This window comes from Urtica dioica, chromosome 4 (assembly GCF_054948205.1).
Source record: "Urtica dioica subsp. dioica isolate 48M chromosome 4, U.dioica_male_clone48M_v1_H2, whole genome shotgun sequence".
Lineage (NCBI taxonomy): Eukaryota > Viridiplantae > Streptophyta > Magnoliopsida > Rosales > Urticaceae > Urtica > Urtica dioica.
In genome coordinates, this window is record NC_142759.1 from 25,601,133 (window position 1) to 25,628,702 (window position 27,570).

A 27,570-nucleotide genomic window follows, 5' to 3' on the forward strand; every position below is an offset into this window, starting at 1 on the left:
GGGTTAAATTTAGCTCAAAAAGTGGAAAATCAGAGATAAGAGTACAAAAAGTACCACCTACATACTATAAGCTATAAAATTTGAGTCTACAGAAAGTAATGAAAGCTTGGGTATTTCGTTGTATATATCAGCCACATCTTGGCCTCCTAGTATAAAGACTTCTAGCTAAAACGGCCTAGAGAGATCCCATGTCTATCATGCGTTATTTCATCTTTTTTTAGTTCAAGACACGGCTTAGAAAAGACTGCCTACAACCAAGAGGAAGATATTGAGCACAGAAAGTGAAACATATGGCCATAAACAGCGAGACTACAAGCCTCAAGAGTATTTATAACACTATCTTCCGATGAAGATGAAACTTCCGAACACAGTGTGAAATACAGAGCTCGAGTGGATTTCAGGACTGTGGGCGATAAGACTAAAACTCACTTGCTTTTGCCTCCTTTTGTAGTATCAGTACAGCTTGCACTTGCCGGTTCCAACACAAGCAGCGCATTCCTTGGCGTCCCCTTCAACACGGCTCAAGCAGTATTTAATCCTCTCATTCACTACTTCCTGAAAGCAGAAACCAGAGATTCTTTTGTCATTGTTGTTATAGACACTAGATTGTCATATCATTCAGGGCCATCGAAATCATATTACTTAGTCTACAGGGTAAACTACGGACTGAAACCAAGATGAAAAGAAACAAACACCATACCACGAGTAGCTCATGGAGACCAAGTGGCGCGGTAACAAGATATGATACGCCTGGGTGATTTTTCGCAGCTTCTGCTGTTAATGCTGGAATATCCTGTTGTAAAGAACAATTCATTATGTATACATATACATGCATACATACTATACAATTCATTATGTATACATAATTACATATACATGCATACATACTGCGTTTTAATATGCACGTTTTTCGCTGGAATTCCGGAATTTTATTTTTGATGGGAATTGACCGCAGAAATACCAAAAATTCAAAATTTCAGTAACCCTGATGAAAACCCAAAATTCGGGCCAAATCCCAAAAAAAAAAAAAATTAAAGAAACCATTCCCGTAATTTTTATTATTATAGAAAATAAGAAAATTCCCATGAATGTAAATATCGACAATGGGCACTTTAAAATCACTGTATATATATAAATGTAAATATAACCCTTCCTAAGAGATAAAAACTCGGTTAAACCACATAAGTATCATTGTATATAAAAATGTAAATATAACAATGAAAATATAACCTTTCCTAAGAGAGAAAAACTCGGTTAAACCACAAAAGTGATAAGTGTCCTAAGCTACCTGGTACCAATGTCTTCCAGGAAACAGGAAAAACGGGCTCACAATAATCCGACTCGCACCTTGTTCCACACATTTACCAAACGATGTACTAATCGACGGTTCTGCCAATTCCTGTTTGTATACACGGAATCGAATGAGAATGTCTTAAGCTACAAGCAAGTATAATTTTTTAATTTAGACAGCTGAACCAGATAAAGAGTGATACCATATGAGCAGGCTCCACTATTTGGTACTCTGTTTTCTCTCGGAACATGGTCACAAATTCATCTGAAATTCAAAGACACGACCGGATTTATAATATCTTAGTGTAAGAAAATATAACTACACAAAAGAACCCCTGAATCAATTACAATCATCAAGGCTTACTGAGCATGAGATTTGATTCCTTGCGACGAGAACCGTGGTCCACGATGACAATGCCGTCTCTGTCGCCTATCCCGTTAAAACTCAATCCGCCATTTTCAGTTTTCAAACACAAACTCCGGCTCAAATTCCTGGTTCGACGTGGATTGAGTTGAACTCTGGGGGTAGAGCTCGGCCCGGTTTCTGTAACTGAAGAACTTCATTCGCATTCAACCAGAAAAAAAAAAATCATTCAGAGTCCAATCAAATTAACCTAAAACCCAGAAGGGAATTTAGCTTGCAACATCAGAGAAACGTACGCTTTAATGGCGAATTGAGAAGAGAAATGTACTGATCCAATTGACATGTTTTTCGAACTCAGAATTTCACTGCCCTGACAGTATCTACTTCCAAAGACCAATTCGCAACAGCCTTTATGAATTTTTGTACTAAATTATAATTCTTGGCGTGCAATCAAAAGATCTCTCTCCGCAGAGTTCTAAAGTCATCCAGTTTTGGATAAAGAAAATTAACCAAACAAACGAAAACAGAGAACGAAGCGAAACCGTTGGATTGAATTCGAATCGGACGGCGTTGAAAGATGCAAGCTCGGCTAATATTTCAGGCAAACCGGTGTACTGGAGTACTCAAAAGTGACGTCGTTTCGGTTTCCTCCGCGGCGAATTTTTCTGGGAACTGTATCGGCAAAGAGCGTGAAATGAAATAAGAGAGAATGGGTAATAATCAAGTGTTTCTAGCTGTATCGCAAAAGACCATATAACCATGCCACGTGTACAAATAAATAGCTAAAATAAAAGACCTAAACTCAAGTATCTCTCTTTCTATTTGCCTCCTTACGAGTTCGTCGAGAAACGACTCTTCGCAGACGCCGACGACGACGACGAAGACGGCAACGACGGCGTGTCGTTCTCTGGTACGAGCGATTTGCTTGCCTTTCGGTCCCCGAGAAAATGTATTGAAACCTATTTCTTTATTTCATTCAATGTTCTAGGCCAGGCAGTATGTTTCCTATCAGTTAAAAAATTAAATAGTTAAGTGCTCTTCGGGTTTTATTTAATTCTGAGATTTTGAGGCCAAGAGTTCTTCTGGAGATACTTCTTATGCTTTGTGCTTCTAAAATTGTTACAAAGTTTGGGTTTTATTATTCCAACTCTTTTACTTCTATATCAATTCGTTCGTCACATCGGTACTTTTTTTTTTTTCTAGGTTTTCGTGGTTGTTATAATGTTTAGATTATCAAATTCAAAGCTTTGATGTTGGAATTTGTGTTTTACATAACTAAAGGTTGTAGCTTGAACTTTTCCTGACAGTTCGTTGTTTCAGAACCACTATTCTAAATGGGGAGGCCATTGAAGCGATCCAAGAAAGCTCGTGAGAGTGACAGTGAGTCGGACTATGATGATGATATGCTCAGTAACGGGCTAACTGTAAGACATGTTTACGTAATTGTGTTGATTTATATCTGACTTTTTTCTGTGTAGATTACGATAATAATATTTGCTGTCTTGTGGATTGGATATGATACGGTGTAGGTGGAAGAAGAAGAAGAGATAGAAGACGATGGATTTGAGAGTGAAGATGAGGATATGAGCGACGATCATGAGAACAATGATGATGAGAGCGAAGATGATGATGATGGTGGCAAGAGGAACGCTTTGCATGATGAGGCTGAGATGGATGAGCTCGAGAAGGAGTATATGAGTCTACGTGACCAACAACAGTAAGAATTCTTCAAACATCTCTGTTTATTAAGTTCTTCAATACAGTTACTTGTCGTTATAACGTGCATCAAAAGCTGGAACATATATGCGAGAGAAAGCATTCCATGTGCTTGTCGCAATTGAATTTCTTCAGTTACTAATTAGGAGTTGTTTACGTTCGACTTAGAGGCATTTTATCGAACTTGAAGCGTCACAAGGATGAGGATGTTCTCAAGGGCCAGGCAGTGAAGAATCAAAAGGTCTGTTTCTTCGTTCTATGATTTAGCTATCTGCTATTTTTCTTTTCTTTTGGGTGGTTGTCGCAAAGTTGAGAAAAACCATTCAAGTTGTTAAGTGCCGTGTGTGTTAATTTGTTTTATTAAAGGCTCTCTGGGACAAAACTCTCGAGTTCAGATTCTTGCTTCAAAAAGCATTCTCAAGTTCGAATAGATTACCACAGGTATGCCTTTTACATCAAATTCTTATCTCTAGAGTTTTCCAGCTGCTTAACCATATTAAAATGGTTACCCACGAATGTTATTTTCAGGATCCGATAAAGTCTTCATTCTGCAAGTCAGATGAGAGTGTCGACGCAGCATATTCTGAATTAATTGCGTCCTCAACGAAAACTTTAGATTCTCTATTGGAACTAGAAGAGGTATTTAGACATCATTGAATATACCCTGTTGTTTTCCTTTTGTTTGGCATACTTATAGTAACGTTGAATGATTTGTGTAATTGCTGCTATTTTGATATTGTATGTTTTGTGTTTCATCACTACAGGTTTTACTCGAAAAGAACCCATCTATAATACAACCAACAGATGGTATGTATTATCTATCTTCATATTACTTTTCTATTGTTTTAGTGCATAAACATCATTCATTTTGAGAGTCGAAGCCCTCTAGTGTTACTATATTCAAAATAGTAATCAGCAGGAAAATTCAATTAAGGTTGAAGTATCTTCAGGCATGTCATTTTTTCCCTTTGAAATAGCTCATATTTGTGCGAGGTTTTTAAAATGAATTCAGTTGATTTATTTTTCTTAAAATTTGTTGAACGAAGCAAAGTACAAAGATTGCGCTTGGCCAATCTCGGGAGAGATCGGGAAAGCTAAAGAAAGTTCTGATATTCTTTTGGTGTGCATGCACATAAACTTTTAGTTTCTGCAGAAAGTTCTGATATTCTTTTCTGTTTCAAGATAAAAAACATGGAAAACAAGCCAAGCACTCCCAATCTTCGGAGAGTTCTGATACAACGAATGACAAAGAGTGGTCTCGAATATCTGAAATGCATGGAAGGTACTCAATTACCTTTGAATCTCGCACTTAAATACTAATAAACTTAAGAGTTTCTAATTAAAGAATTTACCTTTGAATCTGTCGCATGGATGGATGGAGCTATGTTTATCTGAAGCTAAACTTGCATACAAAAAGATAGTTAAATTCCAAATGGCAGAGGGGTTGAGAAATTTACTGTCTCAACTTGGTATCCTTAAAGTTCTGGGCTTATGACCATTAATGCTCATGTGCTCTATAATGGGATCACCTTGATCAACTTGAACGCGATTCCACAAAATCCAAGTTAAACTTCAGTTTAAATATGTTGTGCTCTTTGTATGACTAATTTTTTTTTCATGCATGTGTCTCAACAAAATCGAACGGTGGCTGATTAGACTTTTTGTGTTCAATTTTGTAGAATAGCTGCTTTTAGAGACAAGTCAATAGACAAGTGGCAAAGGAAGAGCCAGGTTGCAACCGGTGCCGCTGCTATTAAGGGAAAACTTCACGCTTTTAATCAGGTATTAGCCGTGTGATTTGGCCCTGTAATAATAGCCACAAGGCTCAAATTGATCCTTTTTTTTTCTTCGTTTGTACACTTGCAGAATATCAGTGAACAAGTGTCCACTTATATGAGAGATCCAAGTAGAATGATCAAGCAGATGCAGCTAAGAAGATCGACTGTCGCCGTTTTTGGAGATGTAAGATCAAATCTCTATCTTCTATATAGATTTCTCAAAAGTTATATAAAATATTGTAGCAGTATCTTCCTAACAAGCGGTCATAGAATAACGCATCATAAGAACCTAATTAACCCAAATTTCATTTTTCATATTTTTAATTTAAGTTTATCTAACAAAAAAAAATGACGGGTATATGTATGCCAGGTTACGGATGGGGAAACTATTCCACAGACAGAGGTGACTCTACTCATTTTTTTTCAATTTATATATATGTGTGTGTGCGCATGTGTTTGTGCGTGTGTTAAAATAGCACTAGTGACAAATGATTGAGGATTGGATATATTTATTTTCCCCAACTCTGTAGGAAGAAAAAACTGATAGTGTTGCACAAGCTGATGGTGACCCTGAGCTTTTGGACGACTCCGACTTTTACCAGCAATTACTGAAGGAGTTCTTCGAGAATATTGATCCGACATCTAATGGTACCTCGTGCCTTTGAGATTTTCCTTCCACTTAGTTTCCATTTTCTTCATGGTTAATAAAAATGAAATCAGATGAACACAGTTTTGTTCGGGGGGATATTAATATAATATCTGTTATTTTCTCCCTGAAAGCTGTGCTTGATTTGAAACACTTCCTCTCACCTTTGAAACACGATTTCATTTCTCTCTGTTTAATTGCCTGCAGAGGCTGCCATGTATGCGTTGAAAAGGTATCAAACCAAGAAAAGGAAACTTGTTGATAGACGTGCCTCAAAAGGTCGCAAAATAAGGTAATAAATAGTTTGTTCTTTCAGAAAATGATAGACAACTATGTTTTATATCGATGTGTCACACAGCTTGTGTTTTTATTTTACAGATACCATGTTCATGAAAAGATTGTAAATTTCATGACCCGTCAGCCTCCTCCGAAGAACAATATGCCTTCGGCTCTTGGATCGTTTAACAACTTGTTCTTATCAAAGACACTGAACACAGCTACTGCTGAGTAAGAAGCGCTCGTCATCAATGGTGTCTGTCTTTTGGCTACTACACAGGCCTGGAAATTTTGTAATAGTACTAGATTAGTTCTGACTCTGTTTTTTCATGATCATTTTAAATTTTGGGTTTTACTATACTTATATTGTATGAGGAAGCAAATATATCTATTAGAAAAACTCACTTTATTACTGTTGCGTCCGAAGAAAGACTTGACTTTCAGGTTAAGTAGTTCAATCATCATTGTTGGAACTTGGAAATTGATTTGACCTAGTTGAGATGTACTAATTTATGTACCCTCAAAGCTAAGTGCTATTTACCAAAAGCCTTGCGTCAGACTCACAGGGTGTTGTGGTTCCAAATACCCAAAATCCTTCAATGAAAGAAAAGCCATTGATTATTGTTGAGTAATTCATGCAAATGAACTTGACTACAAAGATGGGGTGGAATGGAAAATTTTACCATCGCATTTGATTCATCTACTCAGTTTCGAAATTATAACTTAGCAAATGGTGAACACTTCTAACCACGTCAGTTTGAGAAAAAAAAATTATATATAAAATCAGAGTGATAATAATAAAGAATTATTAATTCTTATACAGACAAAATAATCAGTAAAATTTTATTTTAGAGTTGAAGATATATATATATATATATATATGTATATATATATATATATATATAGAGAAATTGACGGCAAAAATACTCAAAGGTTTCGAGTTGTTGCAATTTAATACTCAATCTTTAAAAATTACGGGAAAAATACCCAAAGACATATTTGTATCACCGTTACTACTTCTCACGTTAAAAAGGGATGGAAAACACGTGGACGCACCAAATCGTTTCAGAAGATAATTTTAAATTATTTTGTATTGGATAATCATTTAAAATTGTTATAAAACCAAAGGAATAACTTGAATTGAATACTCTTCAAACACTAATGAAATGAGAATTAGAAGAGAAGATTATGGAGAGTAAAATGAGAGAGTAAATTTGTGGGAACTTAGGGATGATCTTTCCCTTCACCATCATCATGGATTTATAGTAAAAATTTGTGTACATTAGTCAAAAGTTAGGTGTAGGGTAATTAATTATTTACCCCATATTTTTTACTTTAATTTACCCTATATTTTTGACCTATGAGCATACCAATTTATTTACAACACTCCCCATTTGGGATGCTCATTGATACATTTACATGTTCATGCTGCCTTGTTAAAAACCTTATTAGGAAAAACCCAGTGGGATAAAAACCTCAGTAAGGAAAAAAGAGTACAACTATGCAAAGCTCCCCCTGATGCAGACGTTGGTGCGGTCTTTCTACAAATCTTGCAATTTACGCATTCCAATGTCATGAACATGTTTTCTGAAAGTTGAAGTAGGGAGTGCCTTTGTGAGGAGATCAAATGAGTTATCACAAGAACGAATATACTGGATGTTGATAACATTGTTCTTCTCTAGCTCTTGGGTGAACGAAAAGAACTTCGGAGGGATGTGCTTTGTTCTGTCGCTCTTGATGAATCCTTCCTTCATTTGAGCAACACATGCAGCATTATCTTCATAAAGTGTGATTGGGTCTTCGATTGTTGGAAGGCCACTGGTGGCTCTGATATGTTGCTTCATTGATCTCAGCCATACACATTCACGACTTGCTTCATGTAGTGCTATAATCTCCGCATGATTTGATGATGTAGCAACGAGCGTTTGCTTTTGAGAACGCCAAGAAATTGCAGTCCCTCCATACGTAAACACATATCCAGTCTGAGATCTCCCTTTGTGTGGATCTGATAAGTAACCTGCATCTGCATAACCAATCAAAACTGGTTTTGTCTTGTTAGGATAAAATAATCCTAAATCAATCGTTCCTTGAAGATAACGAAGCACATGTTTGACACCATTCAAGTGTCTCTTTGTAGGAACTGAGCTGAATCTTGCTAATAGATTATCTACAAAAGCTATATCTAGTCGAGTGCAATTAGCAAGGTACATAAAGGCTCCAATCACACTGAAATATGGTACTTCAGGACCAAGAATCTGTTCAGATTCCTCACATGGACGAAATGGGTCTTTTACCACATCTAGGGATCTGACAACCATTGGAGTACTTAAAGGATTTGACTTATCCATATGGAAGCGTTTTATCACCTTTTTCGTGTAATTTGACTGATGCACAAATATTCCATTTTTCACGTGCTCAATCTGTAAGCCAAGACAATATTTTTGTCTTCCCAAGATCTTTCATTTCAAATTCTTGCTTTAAGTAAGAGATTACTTCTTTAATCTCTTCATCAGTCCCAATGATGTTTAAATCATCAACATAAACAGCGATGATCACACATCCGTATGTTGTTTTCTTAATGAATACGCATGGACAAAGAGAGTTATTGACATAACCTTTTGGTATTAAATATTCACTTAAGTGATTAAACCACATTCGTTCGGATTGCTTTAACCCATATAAAGATCTTTGTAATTTAATGGAATATTTTTCTCTAGGCTTTGAAACTAGATGCTTCAGGCATCTTGAATCCTTCAGGGATCTTCATATATATTTGAGTATCTAGCGATCCGTATAAATAAGCTGTGACAACATCCATGAGATGCATATTTAGTTTCTCATGCACTGCTAGGCTGATCAAGTATCTGAATGTAATTCCATCCATTACAAGGGAATATGTTTATTCAAAATCAATTCCGGGCCTTTGAGAAAAACCTTGGGCAACAAGTTGAGCCTTGTATCTCACAATCTCGTTTTTCTCATTTCTCTTTCGCACAAATACCCATTTGTATCCAACAGGTCTCACATCTACAGGTGTGAGTACTATAGGTCCAAAGACCTTGCGCTTGTTAAGCGAGTCAAGTTCGGCTTGAATTGCATTTTTCCATTCCCCCCCAATCGTGTCTATTTTTACATTCAGTAACAGACCTTGGTTCAGGATCTCCATCATTTTCATCCATGACATCGCATGCCAGACTATATGAGAATGCATCATCGATTTCATCATTTCGGTTCCATTGTATACCTATATTGGCATAATTAATTGAAATTTCTCGATTTTCCTCGTTTTGTATTTCTGGAATACATTCCTCCATTTTATGGTCATTTTGTCTCTCTGCTCCTTTTCTTTTCCGAGGATTTTTATCTTTGGAACCGAATGGTCTTCCACGCTTCAGGCGTGTTGTGACTTCATGCGTGACTTTATTTTCAACTTGTCCTTTTGGGATATCAATTTGCGCAGGAGCATTTGCAGCTGGAATGTATGATTTAGTCACTCTTTTAGTGTCTGTAAACGCATCAGGAAGTTGATTTGCAATACTTTGCAAATGTACAATCCTTTCCACTTCCCCTTCACAATCTTTTGTGTAAGGGTCAAGATGCAATAATGTTGGTACAGACCAAGTAATTTCCCTTTCCAGCTGGTTTCTTTCTCCCCCTAATACTGGGAAATTTTCTTCATCAAAATGGCAATCAGCAAATCGTGCTGTAAAAACATCACCAGTTTGAGGTTCTAGATACCTAACAATAGATGGACTTTCATAGCCTACATAAATTCCAAGCCTCCTTTGAGGTCCCATCTTTGTTCTTTGAGGTGGTGCTATAGGCACATAAACAGCACATCCAAAAATTCTCAGATGAGATATATTTGGTACTTGGCCAAATGTAAGTTGCAGAGGGGAATATTTATGATATGCACTCAGTCGGATGCGAATTAATGCAGTAGCGTGTAATATTGCATGACCCCATATTGAAGCAGGGAGCTTTGTTCTCATTATCAATGGTCTAGCAATAAGCTGGAGGCGCTTGATTAGTGATTCATCTAGACCATTTTGTGTATGTACATAAGCAACAGGATGCTCAATATCAATCCCAACTGACATACAATAATCATCGAATGTTTGGGATGTAAATTCACCGGCATTATCAAGCCTAATTTTCTTAATTGTATGATTAGGAAATTGAGCTCGTAATTTAATTATTTGAGCAAGTAATTTCGCAAATGCCATATTACGTGTTGATAACAGACAAACATGCGACCATTTGCTAGAGGCATCTATCAATACCATGAAGTATCGAAATGGACCAGATGGTGGGTGAATAGGCCCACATATGTCGCCTTGAATACGTTCAAGGAACGCAGGTGATTCTGTTTCAACTTTTCCCGGTGAAGGCCTTATGATAAGCTTTCCAAGAGAACAAGCTTTACATGGAAAAATATTACCTTGAGGGATCTTCTGGTCCTTCAATGGATGCACATGTGTATTTTCAATAATTCTTCGCATCATAATAGAACCAGGATGACCCAAACGATTATGCCATGTCATTAAAATTGAAGACTCAATGACTACCGAATTTGATTCTATCGCATTTATATATGTGTAGTGCAATCCAGTAGGGAGCATAGGTAGTTTTTCTAAAATTTGTTTCTTTCCGAATTTGGATGTCGTAAGATACATATATTTCATGGTACCTTCAGTTATAGACTGGGTATTAAATCCATGAGAATATATATCATTAAAACTCAACAAGTTTCGTTTGGATCTCGGTGAAAATAAAGCATTATTTATATTGAATTATGTTCCATTTGGCAGTGTGAAATTTGCCTTACCAATACCTTCAATCAGATCTACAGGACCTGATATTGTATTTACAAAAGTTTTCGTTGGCTTTATCATTGAGAAAAACTTTTTATCATTCAAAATAGTATGTGTTGTTCCACTATCCGGTATGCAAATTTCTCCAACACCAACCATTTGGTTCGCCTCACAATTTGCTTTTTCCATATGATAACTTCAAATTAAAACAAAAATAAAGTTAATGAGAAAGACGTACTTATATTATATAATACTAATGTGTTACAAACTCTTGAAAAATATTACACATATTATACATAATTATATTTAAGTAACTAGGTAAAATATTGAACTTTGCTTCATTCCCAAGCATATGAAAAACATACATGCATCATTAATCTAGAAGTCTTCTGTGAAAACAGCAGAATCAACAACAGTGTGCGCAAGATCACCATCGAAGTCGGAAGCATTAAGATGAGTGGAGTCATCTAAAGGTTCTTGGTCAATAAAGTTGACCTCTCTTTCTTTCCCCTTCAAGGATGCTTTATATAGATTGCACAAATGTTGAGGAACACGGCAAAGTCTAGACCAGTGTCCTTTTGTGCCACATTTATGACAAACATCTTCACTACCCTTGGAATTACTTGGGTATTTTCCCTTTTTGTGTGGATAATCGTGATTCTTTTCATCTTGCTGCTTCTTATGATAATCTTTCGTGGTATTGTAAGAATGGTTATGATTATAACCACTTCGACCACGTCCGTATCCACGTCCACGACCATGACCACGACCACGACCATGACCTCGACCTCGTCCTCGACCCGGAATATAGTTCCGTTGTTCAGGTTCTTCAGAGTTGACAGCGTTTACTTCAGGTAACGCTTGTGAACCTGTCGGACGGGATTGGTGATTCTTTATCAGCAATTCATTATTCTTCTCTGCGATTAGAAGACAAGTGATTAGTTCAGAATATTTCGTAAATCCTCGAACACGATATTGCTGTTGCAAGGTTACGTTCGATGCATGAAAAGTGGTGAATGTCTTTTCCAGCATGTCATGATCTATCACTTGGTCTCCACAAAATCTCCGATGAGATACTATTCGGAACATCGCAGAGTTATATTCGCTAACTTTTTTGAAATCTTGGAATCGTAAAGCGTTCCATTGATCACGATATACTGGAAGCATGATCTCCTTTTGGTGAAAATATCTATCCCTCAACTCCTTCCAGAGTAAACTTGGATCTTTGGTGGTGAGGTATTCACTTTTAAGTCCCTCGGCAAGATGTCGACGAAGGAAAATTAAAAATTTTGCCTTGTCTATATTTGACGAGGTGTTTTCTTCAGAAATTGTTTCCAGTAAACCCAAAGATTCCAGATGCATTTCAACATCCACCTTCCAAGGCATGTAGTTTTGGCATGTGATGTCTAAAGGACTGAAATCGAGCTTGACGAGATTTGCCATGATGATAACTATTATGAAATATAAAATTTCTTAGATTAATAATTAAAGACATATAAGTCTACAAGAATTGTAAGGAATAAAAATAAATACATGAATCCAAACATTACTACAACGAAATAAAATTCTTTCGGTGGAATTTTTATGGTAAAAATATAAGCATTAAACATTACAATAAATATGGCAATAAAGACTAGTAGTAAGCGAGACATTTTGAGCTTGTACCGAAAAATAGTAGGAGAAGAGAAAAATATGTATGAGGTAGAAAAATTTGAGATTTTTGTGTGGTTAAAAATGAGTTGAATAGATATGTATTTATAAGGTAAAATATAACCGTTTATAGCCGTTATATTACCGTTGGTATTTATTAATTTTTTGGTAAAAATTATTGTATTTAAGTATAACAATGTGTAATAAACAATATGTATATGTATGAGTATTGAAATGATATAGCCAATTAAAGTAAAATATTAATAAGAGCAGTTAAAATAAATTTGCAATTAATAGCATTTTTCTATAAGGTGGCAGAGCCTCCTGTATATAGAAAATTGATATTAATTACAAGTAAGATGTAGTTCACATCACTTTACTATAAGGAGGCAGAGCCTTCCATGTATATAGTATTATGATGTTATACATTAACGAAGTTAAAATATTGTAAATCACATCATATTACCATAAGGTGGCAGAGCCTCCTGTATATAGTAATCTGGTGTTATACAATAAATAATAGTTATACGATTTTTAGTGTTTAGAGTAATATACATCCGAGTTGATCTTGATGAGAGTGATCGTGCTAATAACGTGTTATAAAACCAAAGGAATAACTTGAATTGAATACTCTTCAAACACTAATGAAATGAGAATTAGAAGAGAAGATTATGGAGAGTAAAATGAGAGAGTAAATTTGTGGGAACTTAGGGATGATCTTTCCCTTCACCATCATCATGTATTTATAGTAAAAATTTGTGTACATTAGTCAAAAGTTAGGTGTAGGGTAATTAATTATTTACCCCATATTTTTTACTTTAATTTACCCTATATTTTTGACCTATGAGCATACCAATTTATTTACAACAAAAATCATTTTATTTTGTATCACCGTCATTTTCATACGCTGCTTCATCTTCTTCCTCTTCTTCTTTTTCATCTTCTTCCCCTTTGGAATTTTCTTCATAGTCCATCTCATCTGTACCTTGCCGCTTCCGCTTCTGCGCATCGGAGCCGAGTTCCTCCATACCTTCGCCTTTTTCGGCATCATCGTCCTCTTCCTCTCCACCTGTGGGTGGAACAGTTTCATCTTCGGTACTTTCGCCCTCGGGTTTTGAATCTGCGAAGTCACTTATTCCTCTCATTCTCCAACTCAACTTTTTTTAGGTTGATTTGAGAATAACCCCAAATCAACCTAAAATTGATATTAAAAAAAAACACAGATCTCACTTTTTTTTTTTGTAAAATCTCCAACTCCACCACCGACGGCAAAGAAATTGTCAGCACTTACTCGGAGCTCTCCTTGGCGAAGGAAGGCGGCACGGAGGAAGGGGATTGGCGGCGGCACGAGCCGAAGAGGCGGCGGAGGTTGTCGAGGGTGCGGAGGTCGGAGACAGTGCCGTCGGCGGAGGCGGGACAGGAGGTGGCCGAGGTCAAGGACGGTGGAGATTTTGTTGGCACCAAGGAAGTTTAAAACCCACGACTGGATTTCAATGGTTTTTTTTTTTAACAAGCAAAAGAAATGTTGGTATACTGTTTGGGGTGTACATTCTCTAAACATATGCTGAGAATCGTGGTGTACATAAAAACCAGAGCTATGTTAAGAGACGGTAACAAGAAGATGAACGAGCATTACCAATAATCAATCCAAATGCGACTTTAACAGCTAAAAATATTTGTGATCCATAGAACATTGAATATCTTCTCGAATTGAAGGAAAACAAAAAGGGTCACAACACCCTCAAAACTGTTTTCAAACTAATCTCTATGCTCGACAAAGACAGCAAAACATTAAAAACCGAAACAAGAGTGAGAATCTAACTCTCAGTCTGCTCCCTCAACCTCTTGATGGTGCTTCTGACAGTCACTGCACTGGCCGTGTTCAAGGTGTAGGCACCGCCGGCCTTCACTTTCCCACAGTCCTTGCATCCCCAAATTCCGACAGCCTTTCTCTTCACGACGTACTTTCCGCAGAACTCACAGAAATACTTGTTGTGCTGAGAGACCTCCATCTTCTTAATCTGCTTACGCAGACTGGCACCATAACGGGTACCATATTTCCCAACAATTCCGGCCTTCTTAGTTCTCTTAGTCATGGCGAAAGGCTTCAATGGTTTTAAAATGATTCAAAACTTTTTTTTTTAACAAATACAAATAAAATGATTTTAAATGATTATCCAATACAAAATAATTTAAAATTATCTTCTGAAACGATTTGGTGCGTCCACATGTTTTCCATCCTTTTTTAACGTGAGAAGTAGTAACGGTGATACAAATATGTGTCTTTGGGTATTTTTCCCGTAAGTTTTAAAGATTGAGTATTAAATTGCAACTCGAAACCTTTGAATATTTTTGCCGCCAATTTCTCATATATATATATATATATATATATATATATGTGTGTGTGTGTGTGTGTGTGTGTGTGTGTGTGTGTGTGTATGTATTGATAAACGGGGGCTCCACAAGAACATATTGATAATAGTAAAAAAAAAAAAGATGAATAGTGAATCACAAACACAATTATAATACAATAAGAATACTTACCAGTTTTTTTAGGTAACACGAATCATCGCTTGTTGCCAATTGCGTTCTATGGGACATTATCCGATTGAAATCCACACTTAAAGAAAACAAACCATTTCTCAGATCTAAGGTTTAGATCTAAAGAATGGAATTAAAATTAACTCTGATCAAAGATCTGGTAGTACAAAAGTTAGATATATGTCAATAAAAAATCTTCTATTGGAAATGCTCGGTCGATGTTGGTGTGCACGACAGAGAAGGACTCGTACTTGCGGGAATGACGACGACTCTGAACTCCAGACGACAACAGTGAAAGAGTAAAGAAACTCCATATGATGATAATCTTGATGAAAATCGAAAAAAAAACAGAGAAAAAAAACCTCCCCTCAAGACGAGAGTCTTCTGATAGTTAAGACCACCAGAGTCTCAAACCCTATGGGAGGAGGCGGTTGTCACTTAACCTCAAACCACAATGGACAGTTGAAGATATTGTTTTAATTTGTTTTATTTACCTAAATTGCATGAACAAATCCAAAATAAGAAAATAAATATATGTATATACGATTAGGGATGGCAATTTGGTCTGGACACGAAACACGAAATGGTTACGACACGATTTAAAGTGGATTTGGATCTCAATAATGAGTCGGTTCTTAATTAGGTCGAACACACTAACATGAATAAATAATGGATTAAAACAACACGATTACGGTGACGTGATTAAAATCCAATTAACACGATTATTAAATGGTCGACACGAAACACGATTACGACCTGCATGAATATGATTCAACTAAAATGATTACGAGTAATAGCACGATTACAACCCAATTTAAACACGATTAATACTATACATGTAAAATTATTGCTATACATATACAAGTGATGTAAAATGATAAATATAAAGGAAAAAGATATAAAATGATAACTATAAGCGAAACATAAAATGGGTATTAGAAAATATGATGGAATAAAAAGTGTTATTGACATTTATATTGCCGCAGAACAACTTATAATTTTCAATCAATTTAGATATGGTTGAGGTTGAAAATAAGATATATTCGTACCAATATCAATTCACGTATGATAACATATAACCAATAATATACTAGTTGATTTCACGAGATCAATAACATTTGTATTTTCATCGTATCCATCAATTCAGTTGTTTTCAATTAGTAATTTAATTAACATGTCTAGTTATGTTTCTCATAACAATAGTGTCATTGGAACATATCAAACAATCAATCATTTACTATATATAACCTTTGAATTTTTATAATTCTTATAATTTTGATGTCGAACAATAAATAAATATATATATATATATATATATATATATATGCACGAAGATATTGGATTTAAAGAGCCATAGTTAATTTTAATTATATTATATGCATCGTATTTTATTTAAGTTACATGACGAGGATGTACAATCTTAAAGTTCAAGTATTCGTCTTGGCTAAAACTAATTATATGTTTTTTTCCATTTGTTTATGTGAAAGATGATTGTATTTTGGATTCTTATTTTCATATAAGTACTATGTTTGAGATATTTTTATTTGTTAAGATTATTTTTTATTTTTTTTATGACTAGTATGATTTTGATAATTTAATCACAATGAATTGAATCTGAATGTATAAACACGATTAAATAAATTATTTAACACGACTATTAAATAATTTAATTTAAACGAATATAAATCTGTAAGAAAATAAACGATCAAATTTGATTTTATACTTAAAATATAATTAATAAATAATCAGATTTGATTATAATAGTTATTTTTTAAAACACGATTAACACACAGAACATGGTAAATAGTTTATTTTTTAACAGAAAAAAATAAATAGTTTATATAGAAAAAGATAGATTATAATCATTATATTATAAAGTATATAAACAAAAAAGAGAAGAATAAGAAGCGTAGCATTGCCAAAATTCTTCCGGGGCTGTGTCTAACGCCACGGAGAGAGAGAGAGAATCATCATCGTCATCTTCAAAGCTCCATATGCTTTACTAACCGGAAACTTCAGACCCTTTTTGATTTCTTGGTAACCTTGGAGCGAACAACCTTTTGCTCTTGCAAACAAGGTCCGTTATTCGGTTATTCCTCATATTCACTCTTCCTTGACTCCAATCCACAAATTCATGATCCGTTTCTATTACAGTGACTCGTTTTTATTTCTATTTCTCATGAAAATCCTAAAATTGAGTTTTCTTTGTGTTCGATTGACCTAGAATTAGGTACGTATGTTCAACTATCTTGTCACTAATACATTTTTTTTCCTTCATATTCCCATGCGCAAATTCATTCAGGATACAATAATAACAATTAAAATAAATAATGTCCGGAAGAAATCGCGGACCACCGCCGCCGATGAAAGGAGGTTCTCACCACAACGGAATTCCGTTGGGAAGAGGCCTGGGTATGCCACGTCACGCGTTGTTCGACGAGATGAGGGAGGCCCAATTCGGGATGGGTCAGCACCACCGAGCCCTGGCGCCGAACCCGGCCATGATCGAGGAGCGGGTCGCGGGGCAGCACCAAGAAATCCACTCCCTTCTGGCGGACAACCAGAGGCTGGCGGCGACCCACGTGGCTCTCAAGCAGGAGCTGGAAGTCTCGCAGCTGGAGTTGCAGCGCGTGGGTCGGTACGCCGACTCCGTGAGGGCCGAGAAGGACGCCCAGTTACGGGAGCTCTACGACAAGTCCCGGCGCTTGGAAGCCGATCTTCGCGGGGTCGATGCAATGAGGGCCGAGCTTCACCACGTCAGCTCGGATATCAAGGAGCTCACCGGCGTCAGGCAAGAGCTCACCGGAAAAATTCAGATGATGACTCAGGATCTGGCGAGGATCACCGCCGATCTCCAGCAGGCTCCGGCTTTACGCGCCGACATCGCTGCCATGAAGCAGGAGTTGCAACGCGCTAGGTGGTGGTGATTATTATTCCTAATCGTGTTTGGGTATCTGTTTCGTGGTTTCATTGATTGGTTTTTGGCTTCTTTACAGATCTGCCATTGAGTATGAGAAGAAGGGTTACTCGGAGAATTTCGAGCACGGTCAGGTCATGGAGAAGAAGCTGATCTCGATGGCTAGAGAGTTGGAGAAGCTTCGAGCGGAATTGGCTAATGCGGAAAAGAGAGCACGAGCTTCCGCGGCCGTTGCTGCTGCAAATCCAGGTTTCTGATTACATACTATTTTTTCTAATTTTACTTGGTAGATAGATAGATATGCGGATTGCTTATAGGGATTTAAGGTTCCACACTTCGGGTGTGTTTGAAACCTGGAAAATAGGAGGGAACGGAAAAATGGAATCCCTCCTATTTTCCTTGTGTTGTTTGGATTGAGGGAAATATGAGGCAAAGGAGAATGAGAGGGAAAATATATATCTAATGAGGATTCTATTGGAATATGAAATCCACCCAAATTTGTACGCATGGGTCCCAATGTTTGAGTCTGTCTTCTCACTATCGCTCTTCATTTTCCCTCGTATTTTTCATAACTCAAAACACCATTTACCAAACAGACCCTTTAACTCGAAATATATATTTTTTTAATCCTACATGGGCTGTGTATTATTAGCTAAGCAGATAACAGGTTTAGGGGTTGAGTTCCTCCATTTCCTCCTTGGCTTTGTTCTAGATTCTTTTCTCAAGTACCTTCATTGCAATGGTGTAGGTTATCCTGTAAACTATGGCAATCCCGATGGAACAGCAGGATATGCAGGAACCCATTATCCTCATAATTATGGCATGAATCCTGTAAGTTTTTCTATATTGATTTATTCATGAGCCCTGTAAATCAAGCTGAAAATTGTTGTTGCAATGAATTTATCACCTTTTTTGCTTTGATATTTATGATGAATGCGCCACCATTTTATTATATAATATTTTTTTTTCCAGGCTCAGAGTGGCGCTGAAATTTATCCACAATACGGAGGTGTACCTGGTTCTTGGGGTGCATATGATATGCAACGAGCTCAAGGACACATGAATTAGTTCCCCACATTATTCAAAATGTACCAGCTGGCATCCCGAGGTGCAACCGATTAGAAAAATTTAGGTTTGTATTTGAAAGTTATCTCGTTATGGATATTTTGGGACATCTATAGTTTTATTGCGAGTTTAAATTATGCACTTTTAGCTAATTTTTAATTCATAGTAGCTTGATGGTGCGGCTCCTTGGTGTTTGCGACTATAAATATATGCATCAAAATTTATAACTAGCATACTATCTTTATTCGTATTCTTTCTATTTTTCGTTTCTGAATGAACTTTACTTCTGTCCTTTTGGATTGTTCTGGTATTCTCTCATTTGTTCTTACATGCAAAATAGTTTAGGAAGCTCGGTTTAAGGATGTGGGTTAGTTGGTAAGAATTAATTCTTGTTGCTATTGGGTCTACTTTTTATCTCATGTGGCTGGGGCACGATATGTCACGAAGGACCAACCAACATGTGATTTGGTTGAATTTCCTTATAGAAACATTTGGAGAGTTCAGCGAGGAACCAATAATAGTAGAAATAAAAACAGTTGCACGTATATACAAATTTCGTTGAGAACGCCTAGCAGATGATTTTGCTAGAAAAGAATACAAGACGCAGAAAATATCACTTTTTCTTTTGTGTTATGGTCGATACAACTCTGGCTATGGAACTTCCTTAGGAATTGCTAAATGGTGGCAATACCATTTCTAAGTACAGGAAGACAAATTACAGAAGCACGTATTGGTCATGTTAAAAGCTTAGTTAGACTTGCGAATTTTAGTTTTGTAGAATCAAACACACGTGGATTAGATTCACTAAGATTTGTTGCTCATTGGGCTTCCTTGTGCTGCCAAGTGCCTGTCAATGATGGAAAGTAATGTCTCTGTTGGCCTTACTCGTTTAATTCCTTAGACGGAATAGGCAATTGTAATTTGTAAAGTGATTGGTGCGACAAGAAAGTAAAACCATTCGGTTTGGATTAAGGAGAAGCCATTGGTGAGTGAATATGTATTCGTGTAAGGAGAAGTTCTTGAGAAGAATTACAGCATACACTGAGAGGAGCTTACCATTTTGTGAGCCATGTTGTTCATTGGAAAGACTTATTCAACAGCAGGGCTGAAGGTTGAGTTTCTGGGTCAAGTAAGTTTTTTTATAATTTTAAATACTAGTTCTATACCTTTTGTATTTGCCGAATTTTGTTCTGCCATTGTTCGTTTAAGCTCTTAAAACCTTTTTATCGGTAAATTGAGATCGAAAATTAATGTAAATCCCTTAAGTCACGTTATCTGGTTGAAATCCTCGTAGTGTCTAAGAAGGTAGTACCTAGCTGTCCAGTAACTTGGCGCTTCTTTACTTCTGTGAGGCTTGAAATTCAGAAATTGTTTCATTTCGAGTTTTCCTTACCATCTTGAATCAATGTTCCGGTTAGATAATTGCTTTGTAAAAAGCAAACATCTATAGTTTGCTGTATATGATGTTTATGTGGGTGTCCATACCCGCATACACACCTGGCTTGTTTTCCTTAGGTTTTTAGTTTCTTTTTCATCCAATTTCAGACAACTCCAACAACTTTTTTGTTAACACGCAATAAGATCTTAGTGGCTGTGGGGCAATTGTAATCTTTAGCTACTAGTTAAGGAGTGGTTTAAGATAAATTGATGACATCTTAGTCTACAAATAGGTAGAGTTAGGGTGTATTAAGCCATGAAAATTATATGAGAAAATTAGAGGGAAATGAAGAGATTCCTTTTTGGTAGAAGAAGAATTACTCGTCTCTCGATTACTCAGTTATCCTAGTATTTTATATCTGTTTATCAATGAATATCAGAGGTTCTGATGAACATGTTGTGTGCTGAAGATTAAATATGGAAAGGCTGTGACATGATGATGCAACTCGGTGCAATTTTTTAGTCAAAGCCTTTGGTAGCTGTAGATTCTTAACAAAGTTCAATTCCATTAATTGTTTTAGATTGCCATTATTCTTTGGTTCTCGTAAGAGAGCCTTTACAGTTAAGGACATGTATGTCCTTCTCGGATTTTGACATTTCTAGTTCCAAATAAAGTTGATAACTTGCTTGTAACCGGATTTTGCTTCTGTTTAGATTTTTTAGAAGCCTCGACAGTACTTTGTTTCATGATCAAAGTGGTGTATTGGGATATTGAAGCTTGAGCGTTAAGTTACGCATTCTATATGTGGCTCTGTTGTCGGATCTTCTTATGATATTCTCTTGCAGGAGTGTAACATGTGTAGAATATATACATATGTGACATACAGTTATACTATTCCTTTAAGATTTCGGGTTTCTTATGCTGGTTTCTAATATTCTTCTTTGTTCTTCTATAATCAGATTCCTCCACTTTGCCCATGGAAGATGAAGCCCATTGCCATCGTCTTAATAGAATAACGTCTCGCACCATAGCTCACGAGGCATGACACGTCAAATAACAATTCATGCTTTCGGTTTATTTTTCTTCTTATTTTCTTTGTACATTTTTATGGTTTGTAAATCTCAATTGCACATCATTTGTATCAGGTGTGCTCGAAAGTATTCTCGCTTGGATTACCAGGTATATCTTCCTTCCCTCTGAACAGTTTGGATTTCTTTTGCATTTGTAATCCTTGGTACTGATCTCTGTGCTCGATTCGTTGTGCCTTGTTGTATATGCAGTTGAGCACAGGTTTGAGAAACATTGTTGTACAAGTCAACTAAGGAGAAACAGTACTGTTTCGGTAAACAGGTTTTGCTTGGGGTGGTATGTTCTTAAGGACACATACTTAAGAGGACAAGTTACGTTTTAGGAACATTTTAACTTCTAAGAATCACAATGTACAAAACACATATTCACGAGGAACCAAATAGAAGAAAGATAAGATTTTCTCAGGGACAAAAGAGAACATGTGTGAGCTAAATATGGGCTACGTATATACTGTGCTTCTGAAGGTTTGATCTAGAAAATGTTTGATAATATTATTGTGCCATAATCGACTGCTTAAATAGGGTTACAAGAATCAGGTTACAAGATAACAACTGTTCTTAACTTGATGCACATATATAGGAACTAACCGACCACTAGATAATATATAATAAAATAATAAATACATAAATAAACAACTGAGAATAGCTATTACAACTGAGAATATTCCATTAACCTAGACTATTTATTTCCTTGGATTTCCTTTTTATAGCAAAAAAGGGTAGTATTTTAGTCGATCAGAATTTTATTTTTTGGGTTGTAATAGTTAGGCCTTAACATTGCTTACTATGCTTTTACTTGAATATTTTTGCTTGAACATGGAAATATTTTTTATTTGCTGGAAACACTCTGCGTAGTGATCAAGTTTGTTTTACCATAAAATGCAAAGGCGGAGATTCTTGTTATTTTGTATGGCATCGTTTATTTGGCAAACCAAATTGTAACAGAGTTGTTCAAGCCGGCGCGTCTACAAGTTGTTCAAGTAACTTATGCAACATGCAGTCAGGGCAGTTACGTCTTTTTTCATATGCAAAAATCTTTTAATTACCACGTTGGTTAGTTAACTGATTTACTTGGAGATGTAATCTCGGATCTTCAGGGATTCATTGATATTGTTTCCGCGTCAGAATCCAGAACTTAACCATATATAAATCCACCTAGGGTTTGTATCTTTGGTAAACGAGGTTCTTCGACTGTTTAGCTATTTACGAAGTCGTAAAATCTTTGCATGTCTTCTCATTCCAGAGAACTTCATCGACAACATGCAAGGCATTGATTAACTCAGAGCTTTTGTATCGTCACACTAAGCTTGAGATCGTGTGTCGCATAGGTGTGCTATTGATCTTCGGTGCAAGATTGGGGTAAAACAGGGAGAAGAGTCTCTGGTTGAAGGCGGGCCTGAATCCATACCTACTGGAGATAACCATTAAAGGGAAGTGTTAGCAAAGAGGAGTTTTGTCTAACTTAATATTTCTATAGTCGTGGTTGATTGAGATAGTGGATTGCTTTTACCCGGACGTCACAATCCCCCTTAGTAGGTCGTTATACCGAACAGGGCTACCAATTTGCATGTGTCCTTTATTTTTTTCTATTTGATTGTTTTGTCTCCATAGCATTGCATTTAATCTGATAAAACAATCAATTTTTCCACAAGTTGCTTAACCTAAAACTTGAACAACCATCTTAACTGCATTAGTTAATTTAAGTTGCGTTCAGACGCTTTCTGCAAAACGTAAATCGAGTTAATTCGAGATCATAGAAGATAACAATTTAGTTAAAAAAAATTACCTTAAACTATTCTATATCAAACTTCTCTATTGCCTTCTCCCAATCAGCCTGACTCACGCCCTTAGGCGTTTCTTGTTTGGCGAGATCTTTTTGGCCGTAGAATTTGAGTATGAACTTCCTCGATAATTAAAAATTCGTTTGGCATCGCGACTGATAGCAGCGTCAATATCATCTTGATAGTAATCTGCTGAGTGTACCTCGCCAGTCTCAGGATCTCTGTACACAAAAGTGAACTCACTATGGATTCCGGTCAAAATAGCGTCGACAGACTAAAGCGATACGTCTGGCCAGGCAGAGATGTGCATTAGAGTCAAGTCGCTGATATAGACTCCCAGGCGTATGGAGAATACTCTGTCTGATCTTCTTATTCTTTTCCCTTGCGGTTTGATAGAACGTCTGCTGTATCGGGTCGTAGCCAACAACATTCGCACCTTCGACTCCTCTCAATGCTTTCTCAAAATTTGTACCATTCGTCGGTCCCCGTGTAGCCTTAGAACCGGCGAATCCTGGTGTCTGTGGGGGATCCTCGCCTCCACCTGCTCTAGTGGCAATCGACATCCTATAAGTTGAAAACAATATAAGTAACAAGCTCCTATATCGACATCAACATCTTCTCCCTCAAAAACGACGCGTGCCTCATCTTCTTCATCATCGTCAACATCAGTAACAAGCTCAGTTTCAGCTGTTTCGCATGGATGATTCAGAAGCTCGATGTCTGACAATTGTATTGTCAATGGAACTAAGGCCGAGGTGGTGGCGTCAACTTCAAGAATGTCTCAAATCCCCTCGATGATTTTAATCTTCAACGATTTCCCATTCGCCACCTTTGACAAAGTCTTTTATGTAAAAAATTTGCTTCGCCTGAGTTACGAGTATGTACGACTCGTTTGTAAACCACTATTTCGCGGTAGAAGCACTTGTCGTTCCACAAATCCTACGAAATTTTGGTTTAGTCGTAAAGAGAGGATTGAGAATTTAGGATTTATTTCGAGAATATGTTTTCTTGTTTTAATATGTTTATAATTGACGTTTTCATTTTAAAACAATTAAAACACCATTTATTCGGAACATAATAGAAATTCACTAGTACAAAAAAGACCTTTGGGTGCGACTTTTTTCGCACCCAAAAGTCAATTTCCGCACCCAAAGATACATTTGGGTGCGACTTTGGGTGCGACTTTTCTGCACCTGAAAGTCCGCACCTAAAGGTCTTGGGTGCGAAAAGTCGCACCCAAAAGTCATGACTTTCGGGTGCGACATTTAGGTGCGACTTTTTCGCACCTAAAGTCGCACCTAAAATGTCATAAAAATCCATTGAAAAGGCGGGTAAAAGAGCATTGGGTGCGACTTTGTCGCACCCGATAGTCAGTTTTGGGGGGAAAAAATAGTACTTTAGACGTCGCTCTATTATAAAGTGACTTTAAATCTTTGAAAAATGTAATTGTTAACTATGATTTAGTTGGCACCTGATTTAAAAGTGACTTCGATTATTAATTTATTTATAAAAATAAAAAGCTGCTGGTCCGAGCCTTGTTCAGCCCACCTAAAACCGAGCCTCACCTTCGACAACAACTCATAACAATGCAACGCTTAACGACCATATTAACGAGTCCGAACAAAGCTAAAACTATAATTTCAACATCACAACTCAAAACTAACAATTCTCAGATTATGGGTTTTATATTCACAGCCAAATCAAACTCAAAATGAATCACACAACTTCACCAAAGCCAAACAATTCACACGGCCAAGAATTCACACGGACAAGCTCAATATTCAAAACCCAGATTCAATGAAAAGTAAACAACCTCGGCGTGCTCGCGGCGGCGCTCACTCAACCTCGGCGTGCTCGAGGCGTCTTCTCCGGCCTTCTCTCCCTCGTTTCCCGGCGATCTCCTCTCAGAAAAGAGCTTGGATTTCAATAGGATAGCCGTATATGCCCTGAATGGAATCATTCCGGAAGAAACTTTGGTTAGTAAATCAATAAAATAAATTTATCAAAGGGCTAACTACTAGCGTATATGCCCTTGAGAAGTACTAGTATGAAAACAGTGATTTTTTATGTAATGTTATATAATATGCATGGAGACACATACCCATTATCAACATCACCAAAATCATGTCTAAAGCTAATACAGAAACCACAACTATTGAAATAGACACACAGTGCAGCAAAAGAAACAATTCCAAATCTGACAGACACTGAAAGTATAGATGCTCTTTAAAAGGTATTTGGTAAAAAATATAATAATAAAAAATAAAAAGTTGATGAAAAGATAGGGTAACAAGGTTGATTAAAAGATAGTAAAGATTCCGAGAAATAAAACATAACAGTTTATGGAATATCTCACCATTCTTGGTGTAAGCCCGAAGCAGGATGATCCACCAGAAACCCGAATCCACCGGAGCAACTCTTCCGATCGCACTCTCACCGAAATCCGCAGTGATGGTGTCCGTTTTCCGAGCAGGGTCGTGAAGGACTTTGAAGCTAGCCGGCATAACACCCTCCCCGAGCTTGAACCTGTCCACCTTCTTCTCCCAGCTCTGGAGCTGCAGCGTCTTCAGCAGAAAATTCTTCACTATCTCCGGCTCCCCGTTGATCAGGAACGCCAGCGCGCTCGGCACAAAATCCACTCACAAATACCTGCAAAAAATAAAAAATAAAATAAAAAAAAAATCCCAAACCAAACTCTATATTAAAAAAAAAGTCTGTGCGAAAAAGACTAGACTTAAGAGATTTTGCTCTATTGATCAGGCCGAAATGTGAGGGAAATTTCCATCATCTTTTTACCCCTCAAATTTTCCAGGTTCCAAAATTATCGTATCAAGAAAATAAACAGACTTTACAGCACTAGTCACTCGAGGCTAGTGACAAAGAAAACACCTAAGAATTGTTGGCCTATCGGTTAATTTCCAAGAGGTCCCGGGATTCTAGCCTCTCTAAGGCTGCGCTCGGAACACGGAATTTACAATGGAAAATGAAAAAAATTTGAGGGACACTAATAGAATCGGACCTGGTCATAGTTGAGGACCTCCTCGGAGGCGTGGTCGTAGGCGGCGATAGTTCCGACAGGCTGGCTCCGGAAGAAGACCATGGAGCGGCGCAGAGCCTCCCAGGCCTCGCCTATCATGGGGTGGGGCTCAAAGGAGTTCCGGGCCGATGAGGCCGGGGTGTCGAAGCCCGATCGGTAGCCGGGAGAGTTGTCGTGGCCGTCGAGCCCGGCCCGGCCCGGCCCGATCGACAGCTCGCTCAGCGACCTCTCGTCGAACGACCTCTTCCGCTCGATGTTCAGCCTCGGCCGATCCAAGAGCCGCGTCAGATCGTAGTCGTCGTTGTCCGAGATCGAGCACACCGACCCCACGTTCCTCATCCCCATCGTCGGCTCTTTAGTCCCCTCCATTTCTTCTTCTTCTTCTGATGCCAAACCTGACTCCGTTTGTTTCACAGCAAGAGGAAAGTGAACAGAGCTTGTTTAGTACATGAGAAGAGATGACAAATTTGGGACATAGCTTTGTTTTTCCCCTTTTTTTACTGAATTAACAATCTAGGAGATGAGATTTGTGAGTTTTTTTTTTTTTTTTTTTGGAAAGGTCAACTTAATTAGAGTAAGACAAGCACAGGAACGAGGTTGAAATCTAATGCTCCATTAACTCGCAATAAAGTTTTCGATTATGTAACTGTAAGATAATTCATTTTTTTCAAGTATGTAGTGATTTTCAGACAAGAAAGGGACATTATCCAAAAATAAAATAAAAGACACAAATTGTGAAAAATTTAAACTGCGAAATTAAGATTCGACAAATTAAAAAACGAGAGAATATTCCGACGTATATCGAGATCTACCATTACGAACACTCTTGCAAAACTAAAATAAAATAATCCAAAAACAATTATATTAAGAACGCAGATTCATTTGAGAAAACAGTAAAATAGGTTTTACCTTGCAGAAACAGAGTGTACGGGTGAGGATTCCGACGGCTAAGATTTCTCCGGCGACTGAGGTGATGCTCGGTCTCGGTGGCTGCTGTCGGCCGCGCGTCCTCTCCCTCGGTCGCTCTCCTTCTCAGTCTCGCTCTCTCGCTCCCCCTCAATCTCTCTTTCTCTCTCTCGGCCGCTCAGCCCCCTTCTTCTTCTTTTCTTTTCTCTTCTTCTCTTTCCTTTCCCTTCTTCTTCTAATCGCATAGAATTTGGCAAAAGAGGCAACGAAATTTTAGAAGTGAAGTAAGAGGGAACAAAATCCCGCTAAATTTTTAGACCAAA

General features: G+C 37.3%; 5 protein-coding genes and 1 pseudogene across 9 annotated transcripts; 2 read left to right on the top strand and 4 right to left on the bottom strand.

The window, feature by feature from the left end:
• Positions 1-268: 268 nt before the first annotated feature.
• Positions 269-2,378, bottom strand: SIRB (sirohydrochlorin ferrochelatase B). Its single transcript, XM_089610272.1, has 6 exons — positions 1,951-2,378; positions 1,655-1,848; positions 1,494-1,555; positions 1,289-1,399; positions 701-793; positions 269-555 (listed from the first exon to the last, which is right to left on the bottom strand). The coding sequence occupies exons 1-6, from the start codon at positions 1,995-1,997 to the stop codon at positions 454-456; spliced, it is 609 nt and encodes a 202-aa protein (XP_089466398.1). The 5' UTR covers positions 1,998-2,378; the 3' UTR covers positions 269-453.
• Positions 2,379-2,456: 78 nt separating this feature from the next.
• LOC149401374 (rRNA processing protein-like protein) lies at positions 2,457-6,691 on the top strand. 4 transcript variants are annotated; one of them, XM_089610267.1, is made up of 14 exons: positions 2,457-2,564; positions 2,975-3,078; positions 3,184-3,371; positions 3,539-3,611; positions 3,737-3,811; positions 3,899-4,009; positions 4,135-4,177; positions 4,553-4,652; positions 5,050-5,152; positions 5,237-5,332; positions 5,519-5,551; positions 5,679-5,796; positions 6,002-6,086; positions 6,173-6,691. In XM_089610267.1, exons 2-14 carry the CDS (start codon positions 2,989-2,991, stop codon positions 6,303-6,305), a joined length of 1,248 nt encoding a protein of 415 aa, XP_089466393.1. In that variant the 5' UTR covers positions 2,457-2,564; positions 2,975-2,988; the 3' UTR covers positions 6,306-6,691. The 4 variants fall into 4 exon arrangements, with proteins under 4 accessions (XP_089466393.1, XP_089466392.1, XP_089466391.1 ...); XM_089610266.1 differs by having other exon boundaries at positions 2,458-2,603; positions 2,962-3,078; XM_089610265.1 differs by having other exon boundaries at positions 2,458-2,603.
• Positions 6,692-10,953: 4,262 nt separating this feature from the next.
• LOC149401375 (uncharacterized) lies at positions 10,954-12,327 on the bottom strand. Its single transcript, XM_089613376.1, has 2 exons — positions 11,250-12,327; positions 10,954-11,080 (listed from the first exon to the last, which is right to left on the bottom strand). Exon 1 carries the CDS (start codon positions 12,325-12,327, stop codon positions 11,263-11,265), a length of 1,065 nt encoding a protein of 354 aa, XP_089469502.1. The 3' UTR covers positions 10,954-11,080; positions 11,250-11,262.
• A 1,769-nt stretch (positions 12,328-14,096) lies between these two features.
• On the bottom strand, positions 14,097-14,642 carry LOC149401376 (large ribosomal subunit protein eL43 pseudogene; annotated as a pseudogene).
• A 2,327-nt stretch (positions 14,643-16,969) lies between these two features.
• On the top strand, positions 16,970-22,274 carry LOC149401377 (structural maintenance of chromosomes domain protein). Of its 2 annotated transcripts, XR_016296763.1 has the most exons (7): positions 16,970-17,152; positions 17,378-17,992; positions 18,072-18,241; positions 18,741-18,823; positions 18,965-19,124; positions 21,395-21,614; positions 21,716-22,274. XR_016296763.1 is itself a non-coding variant. In XM_089613480.1 (5 exons), the coding sequence occupies exons 2-5, from the start codon at positions 17,406-17,408 to the stop codon at positions 19,058-19,060; spliced, it is 936 nt and encodes a 311-aa protein (XP_089469606.1). In that variant the 5' UTR covers positions 16,970-17,152; positions 17,378-17,405; the 3' UTR covers positions 19,061-19,287. The 2 variants fall into 2 exon arrangements, 1 of the variants encoding a protein (XP_089469606.1); XM_089613480.1 differs by lacking the exons at positions 21,395-21,614; positions 21,716-22,274 and having other exon boundaries at positions 18,965-19,287.
• A 2,645-nt stretch (positions 22,275-24,919) lies between these two features.
• Positions 24,920-27,537, bottom strand: LOC149401378 (alkaline/neutral invertase CINV1-like). Its single transcript, XM_089611058.1, has 4 exons — positions 27,251-27,537; positions 26,324-26,736; positions 25,661-25,953; positions 24,920-25,250 (listed from the first exon to the last, which is right to left on the bottom strand). The coding sequence occupies exons 2-3, from the start codon at positions 26,708-26,710 to the stop codon at positions 25,798-25,800; spliced, it is 543 nt and encodes a 180-aa protein (XP_089467184.1). The 5' UTR covers positions 26,711-26,736; positions 27,251-27,537; the 3' UTR covers positions 24,920-25,250; positions 25,661-25,797.
• Between the last annotated feature and the right edge of the window lie 33 nt (positions 27,538-27,570).